Raw genomic sequence first — 15463 nt, forward strand, 5'->3', positions numbered from 1 at the left:
ATGTGTATGTGGTGTGTGAGTATATAACATTTTTTATTTTGTCTCAAACTCCATCTTAAGAATAGAGCTACTTGCATTGGTGTGTGAAAGCCATCCATGAGTAAATTGGAACTATGTAACTAAAATTATGTAGAAGATACTTTACCATGTGAAAAGGGCTACCATCGGTGTAGTGTGAAAGCGTCTAAGATGGGTACTTCATGTAACTTGCGAAAATGCTAAAATTTGCCACCAAATGGCAATGTCCCATGCTTTCACATGTACACACAAATACTTTAGACTAATTTTAGTGGTAAAAAAAATATATATTAAAATACATATACACCATTTGGTTCACTTTAAATATTTCATGGGATAGGACTAACTATTTTTCTTGAGACAAATAAAAGCATGATATGTTAAATAGATTTACTAAACATTATAGTAAAATGTTTGGTTTTTTTTCAATGGACAGGTCATGAAAGATTTTTTTGGGCACAAAAGGATATTTTGACATTTATATATATATACCTTTGTGGTATTATAAAACAAGAAGAAAAAAAAAAAAAGGTTGATCGTTTGTTGGAAAAGTGAAAAAATTGACAATTTCGTTTGTGCATTGAAGATCATATTCTTAGACAAGAAAAAAATTTAATTTTCCCACTTTTTGTGGTGTTTTGGTTGGTACCCATTTTTTTCTCTTCCACTTCATTTTCTCTTCTTCTTGTTGTTTTGTTTTTCATCTAACATGTGTGCAGGCAACCATGGTAATGAACTATGATGGAAGTGTGTTTGGCCCCTCATAGTGTTCCTTTGGCTCTTTTGATAGACAAAAAGGGGGAGAAGAATTATTTAGGGGGAGTATAAACAATTCCATGTTCTCACTACAAGAAAAAATACTTTCAATAAGACCAAAAAAATATTATCAAATATATATCATAACACTTTTTGATATGTTAAGGAAAGCGGTGTTATAGTAGGTCGGAGCACTTTGCATAACACTTTTCCATAGTTATAGACATGTGTTATGGTATAGCCTACGACACCTTTATTGTGTTATTTTAATAGTTAGATAAGTATTTCATTATGCAATTTATAAATAGATTATATAACACTTTTTTGTACTTATAAAGTAGTGTCATGATACACTTTATAAAACACACTTTTTGCATTATAGAAAATAGTTTGCATAACATAATTTTATGCTTATAAACCAGCGTTATTATAACACATATAATAACACATTTTTTTGTATTATTCTAATATTTGGATAAGCTTGAATTATTATTATATAAACATGTGCATTATAATTATTTTTTATAGCTTTAATTCAAACCCACTTCATTTAATATACTTAAGACACCCTTAACATTGTACAAATATATTTTTGAGTACCAATTATATAGTTCATAACACATATAACCAAATAATTGTGTCAAAATACATTCAAGATTATCTAAAAAATAATCTAAAAGTCTTAAGATATTCAACACTACCTAATTAACATAAACAAAACCTTCTCACAACAGTCAACAAAATAGTCTTAAACAATTGCATATTCAAAAGTAAAAGTAGGAATTCATTATCTTCCAAATGTCAGCACACCAAAGCCTTCCAAATCAGATTTTCTTTTGCACTTCACTTGTTGAATCTAATAAATAAAACATAAAAGAAAAACTAATGAGGTCATGAAATATCATATCACTCATAGTGAGAGACAAAGAATATGGCAGCTATATGGAAACTGAAAGAAATCATCCTATGCATAATCACTACTAAGCTGAAAAGTATCACAAGATATAAAGTGTGGTTATGAGGGAAATGTATAGATTTCATGATCAAAATCATAATCAAAGTGTCCAACTAAGATACAGGTAATAATCATGATCAAATTACATTCCCATTTATAAACGCAGAAAATAACTATCAGGTCATAAGAATGAAATGTTAACAACAATACATCAAATATCCACGTATTTAGTTGTGCCTACCTAGAAGGTTAGACCAATTTGCTAAAGACAGTATACAGAATCCTAAATCCTAAACATTGTAATAAACTGGCTGCCAGCCGATACTATTTAACCAGAATAAATACTGATATAATTAGTTTTTATACTACAGCTAGTGTATCTTAAGATATATGAAAGTGTAAAAGCCGATAAATTCAACCATTTAGCAAATAAAATTCATAAGATGATTGTTTAGCTATTAATAAAAAAACATATATAACAAACATAGTGCACCTACCGAATAAAAGCATGTGGTTAAACATACCTTGGCATCAAGCTGCATCTCTCCATTGTTATCTGCAATAAGACATGCGCCATGTGCCTTCAACCACTCAATACATTCCTCTAATCCATCTGAATCTTTTTCATCATTGTCAGAAGCAACACTAGAGAAGCCCAGAACCTGAGCGATATAAGAAACAAGTAATGTAGGCCAATAAGATCGAGATATGCAACTCACTATCTTAAACTACATCTTTTCAACATATAGATATGCAGAAATTTTACATACTGTTATATGAATACGATCATTCTTTAATAATTATTTTTATTAAAATGGAGAGTGACTTAATCAAAACTCACCCATCAGGCAAGTGTTCAAATTTGGTGCTGTTTTGAAGAGCCTGAAGAACATAACATAGTTTCCAGAGGTGACAGCTGCCCGAACTGCAAGAGCGTGCCTTACTGCATTATCTCTTTTAGATTCACTTGATAATCTGAACTCAATTTCACAACAAATATTGAAGGTCAATACAAGTGTTTCAACATAGTACAAGGATGGTACATAGCGAACAAAATTTCCTCCATTCATAACTGACCTCGACATAGATGATACAAGATCTCTGTTGTTACTAGAGTGCAGGATAACACATAGTAAGTTGTATGCAACAAACTCCATGTGGCATCCCTCAATTCCTTCAGCATAAAGGGATTGCAGCTGAGATTGGCACTGAAATTGCATAAAAGAGTTCATCGAGATTATAATCAGATAGGTCCCCAACCTCCAATGCTAACCGAGCATGAGTTTCATAAACCTGAAAAAAATTGTGGATAATGAATATAATGGTAAGTTATATACATGTTAAAAACCAAAGCTTCACTTGGCAGTACCGATATAAGTTATAACTACTCTATTACATTGAACCCTCTAAAGTCATGGTGAAGTTAATTAAAATATTAAACCAAATTACACAGAAAATATATTCTATGCTTTAATACTCAAAATTATAATTACTTATACCAAGCATATATGAATTAATATCCAGATTAAATGTTTCATTTAATGCATTCCCTGTTGCCTTGATATTACATATTAACTGTTAACATGTAGGAGTCAAATATAAGTAGATGTTTACATAAGGGAAAGAAAGAGAGGTTTTGAAACAAACCTTTACTGTTAGTTGATTTTGAATTCTTTGCAGTTAAATCTTGATGAATGGACTTCAACTGATCACACTTGTAAAGGTAATTCTTTTGAGAATTTTGAACCATAAGCAGAGCTTTTTCTAGTACTTCTTCCGGTGTTACCTGCGAGGGCACAAAGGATCAACAGCTAATTACATATTATGTATGAAAAAGCAACAGTAAGAAAGCAAAATCAGAAAAACCTTACTGTGTTTTGTTCTCCATAATCAACTGGCCATCCTCTTAAACAATACAACAATATATATAACCATGCATGGTAGCTGCATATTACTATAGAAAGCATTGTTCATGGCAAGTTTGTGACCAGAGAGTTCTAAGATTGTATAATAAATTACAAATTGCTATGAAATTACATTGATTAAGTAAATTATTAAAATTTAAGGCAATGCTTGGCTCTAAGTATCGAATAATTAGATTTACGTTAATTTGCATATTATAATTAAAGTAAAAGCTTTTTAGTAAAGAGCTATACTAATAGAAACTCTTGCAAAAAGATTCGGTTAATAATAACAAAGATATATAATAACTTATATAAAAAAAAAAGAATGGTATTTTTTTCTTAAGTTATATATAATAACAAAGATATTGTAATACTAATGAGGATCTTGTAATAACTTATAACAAAGATATATGTATAACAAATAAGCATCAATTGAAGCTGAGCTAATTAGATATGCTGCTATGCTATGAACAACCCAAACTAACTTGTACTTTATATATATGAAGAGCATCTTAATTATTTCCAAACATGTTGATATACAATTATGTACACAATTGTATATATATATAAAATCACACATTTCAATACAGTTTTGCTCTAATTAAAACAAAGAATATGCAAGTGTGTCACAGGCTGTAACAGTCATGGTCAATTTTCACAAAACAAATTAAGATCAACAATTTTTTGTATCAAAAACTTACCTTACTGCAGTCCTCTTTTCCTTCTAGTTTTCTCACCTGAAATGACATCTTTGAACTCGGCATATCATGAATTAAACATGTTAAAAACTTGGCAGAGCAAGAAAGTTGGCTTTGAGACATGAAGGGCTGATACACATATATAGGTATAAAATACTTTAAAATGTAAGATATTTAGTGGTTATTTGGTATACAGTACTTCGTTTCATATAAAATAATATAGAGGCATACCAAAATATTAAAATATAAATTGAAAATTCATCGAAAAAGAGCAAACCAAGTTGCATACCACCTATTACAGAAACTACATTATATAAATTAACTTGAAATGCATCAACATAGTTTATAAAGAATAAACAAGCTAAGTAAAAGTGCTCCAATCAAAAGAATCAAAATGACAAAAAGAAACTTAAAATCTTCATTCAAAATATTTGGTTATAGATGAGATATTGAAAATAGAAAAAAAAAATGGAACAACTCAGTATGAGGAAACTAATTCAGTGAAACAAAGACTTTATTGAAAATTCCATTCATTTTTTTTTTCTTTTAATAGAAACATATAATAAATGAAAAGAAAGGACATTTCTTTCATTGCTAAAAAAAACTAAGTCATTGCTATCAATACTGAAAAGAACTCAAAAATGGTTAGAGTAAAAAGTAATACCAGAAAGCAGAGTATGCAGTAGGAGGATAGCTTAGTGTCTCTTCAATTGCTCTTTCAAAACATAGCTCGGCTGACTATGTACCTTGTTGTCACTAGTTTGAAAACAATGTCACATGTAAAGAAAAACAAAAGTTCCACCAGATAAAATGTCCTTTATTAGCAAGGGAAACCAGACAGATTGATAATAAATTCCATAAGTACATAAGATAATTAGTTTTCAGATGCATTTGATAGTATTTTAGTCCATACGTGAAACATGTGGTTCATTATCCTCATAAAGATCATGTTCCCACTTGTTATCTTGCCTCTACCCGTAAAGAAAAAAACATATAGTCAGTTATAGTGCTCTTCCAAACCTCAATACCTAAAACATCTAACCATTAACAAATGGGAATCTTTCTAGAAACTCTACTGAAACCCCACTATCCAATAGCCAAGAGTAATAAGTATCTTGTTCTAAAAAAAAGACCATCAATAAGTATCTATAATATAAGTGGTAAGTATGCTTGCAACACAAATATATCAAGAATGTGACTTTTGACCTAAAATGACTGAACACAAATAAATGAATTTGTGAAAAGCTTAAGGTTTGGGAAGAAAAGTAAACCAGCAAATATAAATACATAAATATATTGTTAAAAAATGGATAAATGAGATCACAAAAAATAAGTTTCCATGCTCTTTAGTAATGTCATTTATACCTCAAAAAAAAAAAAACTCTTATTACTTAAGCATTTTGGTACTCACACATTAGTGTACTTACATTACACATATAAACACAAAAATTAGATCAAATTCAAACATGACAGCAGACAACAGTACAATAAAAACCATAGATGTAGTATAAAAACCTCAATTAGCAGCAATACAAGAACTACAAAAACACATCGATATACAAAACAACAAAATACATTTTCTTTGCTATACTTGAATGCTACTTTAGTTTACTCTATTTTTTATGCTTTGGATTCCAAGTATATCTGTTGTGAAAATCATGAACTAAGACAAAGAAAATTATTACAAGATTAAAGTTTTTAAGTATAATGAAGCAGAAAGATTAAGAATCAATATAGAACAAACTAGATATAAATAAAAAAATAGATTAAAATACGTGAGCGAGAGAGCTAGACCAAATAAGTTGTAATGAAATAATATTAATATGTAAGAAGAATAAAAAAAACAAGAAGAAAAAAAATGTTAGAAATACTAATAAATGAATCAATTGAGTAACACTCAAACAAAAATGAATACGACTAATTATTGTTCTGTAATAATTACTACAAAGCAGCCAAGTAGCACTCAAACAAAAAATGCTTAACCATATAAATAAAGATGCATAAAATTTCCTCATGTTTATCTTGGTCAAGTAGGATGAAAAATGATTAAAGCATTGATTCATATAGTAATATGATATAGAACCAAATCAATATAAAGAAAAGAAATGTTTTCAACAAAAACAAATTAATACGGCAGAGATAGTTATTAATATATTGTATTACCCATATTTCAGTAAAATCAAACACATTAATCAATTACAAACATTTCTTACTCAATAATGAAATAACATAAGCAATAATGATTATCAAAATGACAACACTACAAAAGAATTGATCAAATACTGACACCTTTAGTGAATTTATAAATGAAATATCAGTCAAATTATCATTTAAACAAAAAAATATAATAAGTACATATATAATCATTGAAAAAGATAAGATACACATCCTGTAGATCTGTAGTGTTCAAATAAATCTAGTTTCATTAACAAAAATTGCAAGAAATAAAATAGTGAAAGTTGTTATGATATTCTCAACTATTCCAACTACAAAAACTTCTGGTCTACTCTATTATTTATTATTTAGTGTCATGGCCATGCAAAAGAATAAATCTGAAGATAATGCAGAAAAGTTTCCTTGACAGATCACAAGCACTATTTCTTTAACCCCCATTATTAATACACAAGCCAGTGAAAATATGGAAAAATATTATAAAGCTGAAGCCCTCTTTGCAGGAAACTCATATATTGGCACAAGTAAACAATCGAAAAGCATAATAAAATATTTATGCTATACCACACCAACAAATATCAAGAAGGCATACACATATCCAATCCAAGCAGGGTCCCTTGTTGCACAGATTGCAAAAAAAAAAAAATAGTAATTAAAGAAAAGTATAAGGAGCATGTAATCTCTAAGTAGTTAGTTACATAATCTAATATTAATACCTTTACTTCCCAAATAAAGGTTTCCATTAAAAGATTTCATCCTGAAGTTGTCAAAAATCATCTTCTTCCTTTCTAACCAGATCACTCATACAGTAGTATATACAAAACCTCTTCCCCTCAGAAAAATAAATAATCACAACAACAACAATGCAGTAATGATTTATTTATGGAATTTTGGACTTATAAAACAGAATTAAAAACTTATGATTACCTTATTCTCCCCACCATGAACAAGCAGATGTCACAATAACAAGAAGCATCTCGGAACTAAAAATAAAATGAAAAACCTGAAGCATTTAGGACACATCTCTTGCAAAGTACTGATTTAAAGAAAGGAGAACCAACCAACCTGTAGAAGTTGATTCAAGATAAGAGGCCCCACAAATTGAGAAAGATCATTTCCAATCTACATGTTATAAAGTGAACAAAAAAATAGAATATTAGAAAACATGATGCTTAAACTTTAGCAACACAGACACCATCACAAAGTACTGAATCTTCAAGACGCAAAAAAAGAAAAGAAACAAAAACAAATGGTCTCATCGTACCCTTTTTTATTTATTAAAAGAAAAACACCCTCTCAATAATGAATGAGCTTAATACACTAAGCAAAATTCACATCGCATTCCTACCTTTGAGAGGCTCACACATTGGTGACCATAGATTTAAAATTTCATATCACAAGACAAGTAAGTGTGTTTTGAAATATGAGCCTAATTGTAAGTGCATAAATCATATTTTGAAGACTACATAATCAAAATTTAATATTATGAATTTTCAAAACAGTATGACAAAAATATGAATTTTCACTAATTCCGCTACAATTTACCAATTCAACATTTTTCATCATCTTTGAATTACACTATTTAACTCCTTCACTTTACATTTTTTTAAAGAGAGTATTTATTTGGCCCTTAAACTATTGAATTAGAATCTCATTTTGGCCTCTAGACCTTCAAATGTATGGTTTTACTACCCTAGACCTAATTTTTTTTGTCAACAATAAAATAAGGGGCCAAAACATGATTAGAATGGTAAAATGAGACACTTGAAAGTTAAAAGGGCCAAAGTTAGAATGAAAGTGCATAAAAAAACAGGGCCAATGAAGACCCGAGTATATCCACAACAGCAACAAAGCCACAGCCAATAGCAGATCATAAAAAGTTCTGTAATGCTCTTTTTAATGCAAAACGAATGTCCAAAAAGCAACATGCCACCCTCACAGATCAAAGCAAACAACAATAGACCCTTGTGTAATTTCCCCAAAATCACAATGCTACACTCAAAGATCAAGACAGGAGCAATATTTCCACAATACATAATAGAATTAAACAAAGATGGCAACTCAAGAGGAACAATTCACAAACACAACTGAACCAATCCAAGGTACATAAAAATATTACCCATAAAGATCTACAAAGGAGCAGCTCGGTAGTGGTGGAACGACATTGGGGCTCGGGTTGTGGTGTTGCATAACCAGGAGCTCACAAAGCTGGGGTCGGGGCCGATTTTTTTCTGGGAGCGATGGAGCTCTCGATGTAGGATTTTTCTTGGAGACACATGTGGCCTCGCATTAAGGGGAGGTGCGCCTGGGCTTATGGAATCTAGGCCCTCGCTTGGTGCACACTCGGGGCTCTACAGCGGAACAGGTGCAGATTCACGCCTGGTGGTGGCCCGCGAATGGAAGTCTCACTAGGTCGAAGGCACGCAGAGGTGGGCTCGCACCTGGGGTCACTTGGTTCGGGGGTTGGGTTCACGGGTGCCTGAGATTTGGAGCTTGGCTTGGAGAAAAAGGGTTGTGAGGATGGTGGATAGGTGGTCGGAGCTGAGGATGATGGTGGTTACGGGTTGGCGGCTAGGGCGAAGGGAAGAGAAAGAGACAAGAAGGAGAAGGAGAATGAGAAGGAGAAAGAGATGATGGTGGTTACGGGAGTAGGCTGGTTTTTTTTTATATTTTATTTCTATTACTTTACCACTTTTTACATAGTATATATTATAATACATTTTAAAAAGTCTTATAATTATGTGTTGTGGAAAGTAGTTTTTGGTGTAGTGTCTTTTGCTAATTGATCGAGTTTGAAACATGTTTTTTTTATTCTGTGCCCTATCTTTTTGTTATATCTTGCGCAGGGAGAGTTTTGAGTAAACTCTATGCTTCAACTAATGTGTGTTTTGCACGTACTTTTGAGTGAGGGTAAAATAAGAGATTTTTGTCTAAAAAGATGCCAAAGGGGGAGATTATAAAATCCTAAATTGGCTATCTTAAATAGACAATATATTTTATATCTCAAATGTGTTTTTTAACAAGTTTGAAGCAGTTGTCCCGAAAAATTTATGATCTGTCGCGACAACTTATTTTTTCTAGATTTGTTTTCTTAAGTCTTAATTATCTAGAAATCATCATATTTGTTTATGGAAGTTTTTTTACTTGAAATTTCGTTCATATATGTTGATATTTTGTCCATATATGTTGATATTCACTGAGAAAATATTATTTTATTTATAAGAAGATTTTTCTTTAAATAAAATATGTTTTTATTTTTTTTAGACTTTGAGACTTTTTGTCAACTGATTAAATAATATTTTGTGATATTTTTTATTGACAAATTTTGTGATAATGGCTGGTTGTGAAAAGAAAGATTCAAAAAATGTTGTTTCCTTTTATGAAATAAGGAAACTTTGTGTAATAAGGAATTTTTTTATACATATATATTTTTATTTATAAGATGATTTTAAATTCATTTTTATTGTGATTTTCAAATGATTCCTTATTTAGTTTGATATTCTCACAATATGTTTATAAAAGGAATTTGTATATTAGTTTTATAAAGAAAATATTTTGTGTTTATTCGAATTCATTTATGGAATATTTGTCTTTTGATTTTCCTGCTGCTCAGGATAATAAACTTCAGGAAATACAATGTTTGAAGGAATTACTTGTTATTTCTATCTTGAGAAATTTGATCTGACGAATGTATTAGTTGTCCACGCAAAATCTGTATCTGTTGGATCAGAATCATCTAAAAATGGTAAATCTTCATTAATCAAGAATATCTTAAAAAATTCTTGCTTTTATTAGGAGATTCTTTCTCAGCCTTTTTGAGCACGAAATGGTCTCTATAATTAGGCTTCTAGGGCCTTGAGAAAGAGGGAACTCTTTGGTACATAGTTTGTGAGTGAATTGTAATATTTGCGAGAGTTCATATTTTGTATTCAAAATCATTGTATTCACGTGATCTTGTATTAAAATAAGTGTTTAGTTTTGTGGTGAGTTTATACCACTTTCATGAGTGAATACAAGTTATAATTTAAACACAATTCTATAGTCTTCGGGAGAAGATTTTTACAAGCCTTACATCGGGAGGATGCAAGCACTCGCTAACCATTGAAGGGAGTTCAAGTGGTTGAGCGTTTCAATCATAATTAAATTAGTGAAGAGAAGTACAACAAAGTTGCGGAAAATCTCAAGAGGGAGTCTTATTTTGTTTAAGTCAATATTTTGTACTTGTGATTCTTTATTAATTGGTTTTATTCTCTGGGCGTGACCCCAAGAAGTAGGTTATCCGAAATAGTTTCTGAACCTTGTAAAAATTTGTTGTATTCTTTATTGTTTTTGCATTATTTTTTTATTGTGTTCAGTTTTTGTCGCGACAAGTTCGTATTCTGTCCTGAAAGCTCTGAAATCTGTTTCAACATTTAATTACCATTCCACACCTTAATTAATTCACCTGGTCTAATTAATTTGGTAATTACTAAAAACAGAATTTCATATATATATATATGGGTGTTTTTTTTTCACAAATAATTTATATATATATAAAATTAATAACTGAAAAATTGAGGCCTCGGCCTGATAGTATATATTATGAGGAATGAGCTATCTAGCTAGACAGCTAAAGTTATTATCCCCACTCAATAACTTAACCTTTAAGATGAAAAATATTTATATACATATATATAGTAAGGCCTTCACTAAAATTTAAGACTTTTTTCTCTATGTGGATGCATGACCACGATACTAGGTCGTCGATCGAGAACTACTGTCATGGATGCAATTTATTCGGTGAGTTGAGAATTAACAGCCTTGAAGAACACACTTACTAGCTCTTTTGGACTAAAAAGCAAACCAACAAAGTAAAATACATATATATATATATGTATATATATATATATGAAGATGAAGTCATATCGCACCTGGTCATTTTAAAATATGTCAACATTCAATTTTGGGGTTATTAATATGGGCAATGATATATATGTGTATTTATGTATGCATCAACAAAAATGTTGGCTCCACACGGCTAGCTAGTGTAAGTTTGAAGAAAACAATGTGATAACGATCGACAAATGGTGATTGTCGGGTTGGAACACATCTGAGATATTTCAAAAGATGTAATTGTAGTAGTTCTAAATGGTGGAGCCCCAATTTAGTTACAATCTTTTACTATAAAATATATATATTTATTTATTTTTATAGTTGATACGTGTACTATTTCCCTAGCCCGTGACAATTTCTTGCACCACTAAACTTCTAACAACTACACATCATGCCAAAAATATATACAATTAAGTCTTATGTAATAATTGGGATCTTATTAATTAACCACTAAAATTAACTACTAATGTATAATAATATAGTATATAGTAGTAACTACTTTCATCATTCTCGTTTGGTTGAATTGTTTTACAGCTTTTTTGTTTGGCATTTAGCAGAAAGTAAAGCTTTCCTTTTCTTGGATTACTTTTGCTTTTTTCTGCTCGATTTCAAAATTTTCAATACATATTTATGGATAACGTGTACTTCATTAAACTATATCATATATAATATTGTAACACTCTTGAAAAGTCTCTCTTGAGTTTTTCAATACATATATATTATCGAGTTAGTTTGCTTTCTTCGAAAGAAAAGAGTAAGAAGTTGATCGATCTGATGGCTATAATATGCATATCTAGATTAGTTAGCTAGTCTTGTAATTAAGTGTAATAATTATATATATCATATATTTATATTTTAGAATATATATTTTAATTATGATAGATGGTACATGGATGATCACAAAATCATCCCCAAAATACAGAAAAATTATTCACTTTGAATCGTGAAAAGCTATAATTATATTTGATGCACCTCACCTAATATATTATTACCAAATATATATATACAGAATAAAAAATACAAATTATATAGAATACTATTGTATATATACCCAACACTTTTCACGATCTAGATATAGAACATTAACTTTTAACAAATCTTCTATGATCCATATATTTTTTTTTCTAGAATTAATTAATCAGTTTGCCCATATATAATAAGGATCGAATAAATATCAACTTGACCTCATCATGACAAAGCAAGTTATCATTAGTTCTAGATAAAATGTTTAATCAGTGAAAAAGAGGTGATTTGAATGAAGCCTTTTTGAGAAAGAGAGAGGTGACTAGCATCAGATTAATTATAGGTTCATAGGCTGCAAATATATATATTGAGAAACTTTCCAAAAAACATATATATAATTTTGCCCAGAGAGGTTGAAACCAGTGAAAACGAAATTATGTCCTAGTTCTATCATTTTTTTACTGAATCTATTGTCAAAGACACGCCATATACAGGCCTCTCTCTCTCTCTCTGTCTATCTATCTATCTATCTATATTAATTAAATAATTCTCCACCGATATCAAAGTTTGAATGATGATCATTTTGATTAGGTTTTGCAATTTGCAGCAGAAGTAGATGTAGTAGTGTGGGGTAATATAGCTTTGAAATACTACCACGACATGTGATTATTTGGGGCCCACTCCTTTCCATTTAGTGGTTATAATTCAATTAGGGGCCAACTCTAGAATCTGTGGATGGGAACTGTAGCAAAACTAGGGTTTAATTTACTAACAGTATGAGTAATAAGATACACACATTATTAGTTAATTAGTTATATTATTACAAAATAAAAATTGAGAAATAATTAATGAGATCCAAGAGGTGGATCTTGCCAAAAAAAGAGGAACATGACAATACTTTGCCAGTCCCCATTTGTCATAAACATCCAAAAATTTGCCTAAAAATTTGCTTTAATTTTCTCATGCCAGCTAAAATCCCAAGAGGTCACACATGATTCCCCTTCCACACTTGGACTTACATATTTGTACGTATTATACATTACATTTTTGTTAGAGATCAACTCATCAGACCCGACTCCCTATAAAAACCCATCACTCCCAGCATTCAAATATATCCCATCAAAGTGTCTTAATACACAGCTCCTCTAAACCCTAGCCAAGCACTTTGTGTTTTGAGAGAGAGAGAAAGCAACATGGCTCGTTCCAAAAAAGCCTCTGCTTCACTTGCCCTATTCCTCTCGCTAAACATTCTTTTCTTTTCTCTTGTAAGTGGTTGTGGCTCATGCCCTGGCGGTGGTGGTAAAGGTGGCAGCGGAGGCGGTGGTGGTAGAGGTGGAGGCGGTGGTGGTAGAGGTGGCGGCGGCGGTGGCGGTAGAGGTGGTGGGGGCGGTAGCGGTGGCGGTGGTTCTGGTGGAGGAGGTTCTGGGGGCGGCGGCAGTGGTGGTTCAGGGGGTGGTGGTGGAACTCCAAGCCCTTCCACCGGCGGTGGTGGCAGTGGCGGTGGCGGCAGTGGCGGTGGCGGCGGCACAGCAACATGCCCTAGGGATGCCCTTAAGTTGGGGGTGTGCGCTAATGTTCTTGGAGGGTTGATCAACGCCACCATTGGAAGTCCTCCGGTGACTCCTTGCTGTACTCTTATCCAAGGGCTTGCTGACCTTGAGGCTGCCGTGTGCCTTTGCACCGCCATTAGAGCTAACATTCTTGGAATCAACCTCAACATCCCCATTTCGCTCAGCTTGCTTCTCAACGTTTGCTCCAGAAATGCTCCACGTGGATTCCAGTGTTCCTAAGCTAGCTACCTACCTACCAACGTACGTACCACAAGTACTAAAGATTCAATGATTTCTTCTTCCTATTTCTCTTAATAATAACTAGCCTTTTGGGTTTTAAGGATATGATCAACTTTATATAATTATTGCTTCATGATTGATTTCGTAAGTAAGTGTTACTTCTTGTATCACGTGATGGTTATTAGCGTGTGTGTTTAATTGTACGTGGAAATATCCCATTTCCTTTCTTGTTTATGGCTTTGTTTGATTTGTGGGTGATATTCAATAAGTTTACACATATGTTTACTTTGTGTTAAATTATGTAACATCATCATTAATTATGATCGAATGATAATTGTCTCTTTCTTTCTTTTTCTTTTTATTTTTTATTTTTTTGGATTTGAAGTTTGAAATTTATTTACTTTCCCGTCATATTTATATAATCACGATGATGTGCTTTGGATTAATTTGTCACTTAATAAAATAATAAAGAAAAAACAAATTCCGTGATCATGTACCTTTCTAACTTACACTATTTTTTTTAAATATATATATATATCTAAAATTATAACTATTTTATAGTTTGACGAACGAAACAAAATTCGAAAGTATATAACGACATATATTTTATACCTTCGTACGTAGTATATATATACGATGTTTCTCCTATCAATCGTTGGACCCATTACACTGGCTCTTACGTACGTTAGGATATGGAAATTAATAAAGACATTATATTCCATAGAATAGAAGGTATACATCTTTAAATGCAGTTCACTTCATACATTGTTAATGCATTTTCAATACAGTTAAGAAGAAACAAATTGAAAAGGAAATAAAAAAGTATTTGGTAGGTTTTGTCGAATGCAAACACAACATATTCACGTCCCATCATTGAAACACATGATCTCTAACCATAGGCATTCCCGGGGATCCATACCATAAATTTATATATAAATATATTAATATGTACATTGCATGAAAATGTTTTTGTGAGAGACAGGTTATAATAATTAAAGGAGTCCAGCTCTTTTATTCTATTTATTATATATATGTCTATGTCCATTACAACCCTTTCAATTATGGAGTACATATACATACATATATATAGTACCTTCTTACCCGTGACTAAAACAATATTGGTTGAAGAGCAATGATCAAATATCCTCACTTGTGCATTTTAAATAATTAATATCATCATTTCATTTATGTTATGTGTTTAAATAAATAAGCCATCAAGTGTCATTTTTGTATTTATTTCACCGTCGAATTATTTTTCGGCACATCAACTGCCTTATAAACATGATAAAAATATAAAATATATTGAGTTATAAAAAGTTTATTACTTTTTATTTA

At 31.3% G+C, this 15463-nt stretch overlaps 2 protein-coding genes across 2 annotated transcripts; one reads left to right on the top strand and one right to left on the bottom strand.

Annotated features, from left to right (window-relative positions):
* Window positions 1-2559: 2559 nt before the first annotated feature.
* LOC133779974 (SAC3 family protein A-like) lies at window positions 2560-7870 on the bottom strand. Its single transcript, XM_062219865.1, has 7 exons — window positions 7852-7870; window positions 7712-7716; window positions 7569-7625; window positions 4335-4460; window positions 3306-3515; window positions 2807-2937; window positions 2560-2704 (listed from the first exon to the last, which is right to left on the bottom strand). The coding sequence occupies exons 1-7, from the start codon at window positions 7868-7870 to the stop codon at window positions 2560-2562; spliced, it is 693 nt and encodes a 230-aa protein (XP_062075849.1).
* Window positions 7871-13438: 5568 nt separating this feature from the next.
* On the top strand, window positions 13439-14482 carry LOC133778221 (uncharacterized). Its single transcript, XM_062218092.1, has one exon. It carries the CDS (start codon window positions 13532-13534, stop codon window positions 14126-14128), a length of 597 nt encoding a protein of 198 aa, XP_062074076.1. The 5' UTR covers window positions 13439-13531; the 3' UTR covers window positions 14129-14482.
* Window positions 14483-15463: the final 981 nt, after the last annotated feature.

This window comes from Humulus lupulus, chromosome 5 (assembly GCF_963169125.1).
Source record: "Humulus lupulus chromosome 5, drHumLupu1.1, whole genome shotgun sequence".
Classification (NCBI taxonomy): domain Eukaryota; kingdom Viridiplantae; phylum Streptophyta; class Magnoliopsida; order Rosales; family Cannabaceae; genus Humulus; species Humulus lupulus.

Bases quoted from the DNA above. Each gene is read 5' to 3' on its own strand.
- LOC133779974 (XM_062219865.1), bottom strand. The intron at 4,461-7,568 runs GTTGGTTGGTTC...TATGTGTATCAG, and splicing joins TCTTGAATCAACTTCTACAG to CCCTTCATGTCTCAAAGCCA. The intron at 2,705-2,806 runs GTCAGTTATGAA...AATTGAGTTCAG, and splicing joins CTTGTATCATCTATGTCGAG to ATTATCAAGTGAATCTAAAA.
- LOC133778221 (XM_062218092.1), top strand. From the start codon at position 13,532: ATGGCTCGTTCCAAAAAAGCCTCTGCTTCACTTGCCCTATTCCTCTCG.